Source organism: Nanorana parkeri, unplaced genomic scaffold (genome assembly GCF_000935625.1).
Source record: "Nanorana parkeri isolate BGI_ZX_2015 unplaced genomic scaffold, ASM93562v1 scaffold2984, whole genome shotgun sequence".
NCBI lineage: Eukaryota > Metazoa > Chordata > Amphibia > Anura > Dicroglossidae > Nanorana > Nanorana parkeri.
This window is the reverse complement of record NW_017309252.1, coordinates 64,009-69,351: the sequence shown is the minus strand read 5'-3', so window position 1 is coordinate 69,351 and position 5,343 is coordinate 64,009. Positions and strand designations below refer to the sequence as shown.

At 46.4% G+C, this 5,343-nt stretch overlaps 1 protein-coding gene across 1 annotated transcript; it reads left to right on the top strand.

The window, feature by feature from the left end:
- Window positions 1-392: 392 nt before the first annotated feature.
- On the top strand, window positions 393-1,346 carry LOC108802620 (olfactory receptor 1500-like). Its single transcript, XM_018574475.1, has one exon. The coding sequence runs from the start codon at window positions 393-395 to the stop codon at window positions 1,344-1,346; it is 954 nt and encodes a 317-aa protein (XP_018429977.1).
- Window positions 1,347-5,343: the final 3,997 nt, after the last annotated feature.

The following is a 5,343-nucleotide window of genomic DNA, read 5'->3' as shown; positions in this document are numbered from 1 at the left end:
CTTCCGAGCGTGTCAATGTTTGCTCCTCCCACTGAACGCAATGGTTCCTCCTGCCAGCTCCTATATCACTACAGGACGAACAAGCCAGCGGGATGTACCACAGCACAGAAGAGGAACCGGTATGTAACATACCCCGGAGGATGTAATATCTGCAGAGGCTGGACAACAGTCAAGTGGCAGCATTTTAAGATATAGGCCACCAGAAAGGTAGGTGTAGATGGAGTTCATTCACACGGCTGCTGACAGGGTCATTATAAGTAAAGGTGATACTTGATTAATAAGTGGACTCTTAAAACTCAAACTAAACTGCAACATTTGAACTTCATTATGTTAAATCTTAAAAGCCATGCCTGCGGTTTCATTATTTCAGATGTGAATTCCCATGTAAATCCATGGCCGGCCAGAACCGGTCAGATGTCCTGGAGTTTGTCCTGGTTGGTTTCCCCGGTGTTCCAGAAAAGTTCCACTCTCTAGTTTCCGTATCCTTCTTTCTGATATATAATATTTCTCTCTATGCAAATTTAATTGTGGTGGTGTTAATTTTACTAAGGCAGCATCTCCACCAGCCCATGTACATCATTGTCGGAAACTTGGCCATCTCTGACCTGCTTTTCGACACGTTGACCTTGCCAAAGATCATTGCCAAGTACTGGTTCGGAGACGGCTCCTTTTCCTACACCGCATGCTTCCTACAAATGTTTTTTGTCCATTATCTGGGATCTCTGGATTCCTTAATTATCATGGTGATGGCCTTTGACCGATATATTGCCGTTTGCAAACCTCTGAGGTACCATTCTATCATCAGCAACAGAGTGGTGGCCATCATCTGCCTCGCCTTCTGGATCTTGGCAGCTGCCATTGGCTTTTCTGTCACTGCGTTGGGTCTATGGCTTCCTTTTCGTGGCACCAACAGGATCAAAAGCTGCTTTTGCTCCCTCACCCCAGTCGCTGTTTTATCGACCTCGGATTCGGCTTCATCCAGAAGAACGGGGTTTGTCATTGCCATGATATCACATCTGTCTCCGTTCTCCTTCATCGTCTTCTCCTACTGCATAATAATCTCGAACATCTGCTCATCAGGCCGGACGAAGAACTGGCAGAAGGCCGTTTACACCTGTACAACCCATTGGTTGGTTATCGGGTTGTACTTTATCCCTCGACTGACCGTTCACACGTATAACCAGATACAGCTGATCCCCAACGCCGATGTCAATGTTCTTCTGATCTGTCTGTACACGTATGCTCCACATTTCACCAGCCCCATCATATTCTGTCTGAGGACTGAGGAGATTAAGAAAACTCTTGGAAAAGTAATCAAATGGATCTTTAGTAACAATAAATATTAACGGGACCATTTCATTGGTCTTTGGTCAGTGTTTTAATTACAGTGTGGTTTACTTGCAGTGAATGTTTGGTGAATATCACATTAACTGCTTTATCGATATGGCCCCAGGAAACGAGGCCGGCTTTATCTGCATTAAAGTCAATGGCACTGCAGCCACACACACACACACACACACACACACACACACACACACACACACACCCCCCCCCGTCCTTAGTTTGATCGCCCACACCCGAACGCCTGGCACATTAGTGCCTGCGTTCCGGTCGAGTGAGATCTGCAAAAATAGTGCTTGCAGCATTTTTAGCAGATCGCACTGGACCGACTGGGTTGCGTTCCAGAGGCCGAACGCTCTGGAACGCACTCTTTGTGGTGTGAACCGGCCCTGAGTGAAAGTCAGGACAGACAGCAAGAAAGGAAAAGGAAAGGAAAGAGAGAAAGAAGGGAGAGAAGTGTAAGAGTCCAGGCATCCCATCCACAGGACAAGGGAGACCACTCTTTATCTATTCCCGATCTCAGGAACCGCTAGTAGATCATTCGAGGAGCCGCCAAGGAGACCTCACCGCGTCAAATTTAGAGACTGAATTATTTAATCTGGTGGTGAGATATTCCAAGTTGTGTATATCATGACTCCTCAGGAGCAGATCTAAATCAGAGGGGGGAATTAGTTGCCGCCACTATAATGCTATTAAGCGTCTCGCTACTGCGAGGGCAACAAGCTTGGAGCGTGTCTTAGTCGCATGTGGAATGGGAACTCCTAGAAGTAAGTGTGCAGGATCTTCCGGTATGCATATGTCTACTTGTCTTTTAAGCAAGGATATGACAGGCTAAAAGATGCAGTTTTCCCCACGCAGGGTGTGACGGACTGCACCGTCACACTGCTAGTTGGAGGGGGCTGCAGACTGGCCTCTTACCCACTCCCCCCCCCTCACCTGTTATCTGAGGCTCACCCTATTGTACTGTCTGACTGTGTATGTAAATGTCTGATTCCCTGTGTAAGCTGTTATCTGTGTTTGTCATGAGGGGAAGGGAGGGAAGGGGTTGTAGCCCTCCCAGTGTCTATCTGACAAACATCATTATATCAAAATGCACACAAATACATATAGCTGCATTCTGCTAGTAATTCTTAACAGTGCTATGGAAAAATGCTATAAAAAAGCAGTGTAGAGGCACGCCGTGTAAGAGCCTAAATATTTTTAACTGGTATCACGAATATATATACTGTATATTTATGGGTTTTTTTCTGGTTTCAAAAGTCTCCACATAAATGGGAAAAATTACCCATGTTTATGGAAAAACGAGAAAAACAAAAGAGCTCTGTATTTGAGGAGTGAACATACATATGTATGAAAAAGGGGAAGGAGAAAACAAAAATAAAGTCAGCATCAAGATGTAAAAAAAGGATTTGACTCACGATAGGATGAAACCTCGTTTTGAAGACGAAGAATAGTGTTGCCACTTTTGTGATTGAATCCGGTTACCAAAGACAGGAGGTTCAGAAGATATAATATTTATCTATCTCGGCTTCTTGCTGGGTGTTGTAGATTAATGCCTTAACTGAACCCCTGTGCTGTTTCCATGGGGTTATATGATCCAAGGTGGTTTTGAAGAAGGTAAATTCAAAAGAACAAAAACAGAAGGCAAAGCAGAATTAAATCTGCTGGAGCGATACAAAGTGGCCTGGTATCCTCAATCATTGGGCGGAGTTCCGGAAAATTAAGTAGCCGTCAAATGTAACGAAGAAACAATAATGACTGTGATGGGTTCAGGAGATAGCTTTATCTCGGCTTTTTTTGTTCTTCGTTCGGGATGTAAGCCTTCACTGAAGCCGTACAGTCTCTTTCTATCCTTTTTCTTTTTTTCTCCTCAACACGAGACTCCAAATAATTTCTTATTAATGTATCAGACTCAAGTTATTTGTAGATAGGTACTGTTGGGCAAAAACGCCTGGCGGCCTCAGCAAAAGCAGCTACATGAGAGAAACCTTCACTGAACGCCTATGAACGCCGATTCATGGTAAGTAAACGTTCAGGGGTACAGTACCCAGGGCCCGGATTTCCCACAAGGCCAACCAAGGCCCGGCCTTGGGGCAGCAGGGAGTAGAGGGGCAGCAGGGGGTGTGGAATTCCCAGCTCCTGATGCCCGGGACATGCAGTTCCGGGTGACGGGCGGGTAGTTGTTTTCTACATTTAGCCCTGCTTTGGGCAAGCAGAGATAAATGTACAGCGGGGACGCCGCCGCTTGTTTTGTACAAGTGATCTCTGTGATTTCGCCGACGTCACTTGTATGCAGCCTGCATACAAGTGATGGGGGGGGGGTTGGTGGGTAGGGGGGCGCATTGAGGAACCTGGCCTTGGGGCAGCAGAGAGAGTAAATCCGGCCCTGGTGGTACCAATGATGAAGAATTTTGTACTTGTTTTCCTTGTACAAGGTACATATAGACGTCTTGTTAGCGTTGGCCGGGTTTGGTACACAAGCAGACGGTAGTAGTGGAGGAGCAGGCAGAAGCGACCTTTGGCTGCTGATTCGCCGACTACTCTCATCGTCTTCTGCTTCATACCCGATACCTTTGGCTCCTGACCTCGGCTTGTTCGCTGACTACGCTTCTGCCTGCTCCTCCACTATTTACCTTTGCTTGTGTACCGAACCCGGCCTGTTATACAACAAATTGCCTGCTGCTTCAGCTACTGGACTCCGCGCCTGATCCCAGATCGTGACAATTGGAGATTGGGGAGCATGTCCTGGGGGATATTAAGTGGCAAAGCCTCTGTTTTCGTTAGATTAAGTTTATGCCCCGAAAGGTGCGACTAACAATAAAGCTCTTTATGTGGATAAGGTAAAGAAATTAGGGGTTTGGTTAAAGTCAAAAGAATATCGTCCGCAAAGTGGGCAAGTTTCGATTGTTGCCTACCGACCTGTACGCCGATGATGTCCGGAGAACTCCTTATATGAGCAGCTCAAGACTCAATACAAAGGACAAAGAAGAGGGGAGATAAAGGGCATCTCTATCTCGTACCATTGTGGATGGAGAATGGAGAAGAAATCGTAAGTGGAAGTTTAATAGCGGCAGAGAGGACAGAGTAAAGATTAATAATAGTATTCAGAAACGGTCCCTGTGTCCTTACATGTTCTAAAGTGGAGATCAGAAAGGGCCAACTAAGGCCGTCAAACGCCTATTGTGTGTCAAGACTCAGGATCAAGGACGCCGTATTATGATGGTTCAGAACATTCACAAGGTCAGTAGTGCGCCTAGTATTGTTGGCCACCTGCCTACCGGGTACAAAACCCATTTGGTTAGAATGTATTAGAGAGGGGAGCAGCGCACAAAGTCGAAGGGCCAGTAACTTAGTGAAAATCTTCAAATCAGAATATATAAGGACTATAGGGCGATCATTAGCACATTCCGTATGGTCTTTATCCGTCATGGAAAGGACCGTGACATGGAAAGTAAGCATGGGCGAAGGTATGGGCGAGGATTGTAAGAAATCATTACACAGTGTTAACAAGTAGGGTTTAGGAATGGAGCTAAAAGTTTTATAATATAAGTAAGGGAGCCCGTCTGGACCAGGGGCCTTGCCATTGGGCAGATGTTTAATAACAGTCCCAAGCACCCCAGAGCATATGCAATGCTCCAGGCTACACGCTGCCATGCTCTGTTGCAACTTGTTTACATGGGGGGCAGGAGCCACACTGGGCCAGAGCTTCTGGCAGCCCTCTGGAGCCAGGCTAAAAGGTGGTTGTGATGCATCCGAATTTCCGAAAATTCGTCCAAAACGAATTTCGGAACGAACCGAATCGCACATGTCTAGTTGACCCCACACCATTTTCAGTCAGACGAGTTCATGTGTGACAATGGCACTAACCTGCTGGCTGCTCTTATCCAGGGAAAATTCACACATGTACCTTGCAGAGGTGTATCTACCGCAAGGCAAACTAGGCATTTGCTTTGGGCGGCACTTCCTGGGGGGAGGCAAAAATCGCTGCCCCCAAACAAGTGA

What these genes read in the sequence shown, in the direction of transcription:
- LOC108802620 (XM_018574475.1), top strand. Translation starts at nt 393, where the DNA reads ATGGCCGGCCAGAACCGGTCAGATGTCCTGGAGTTTGTCCTGGTTGGT.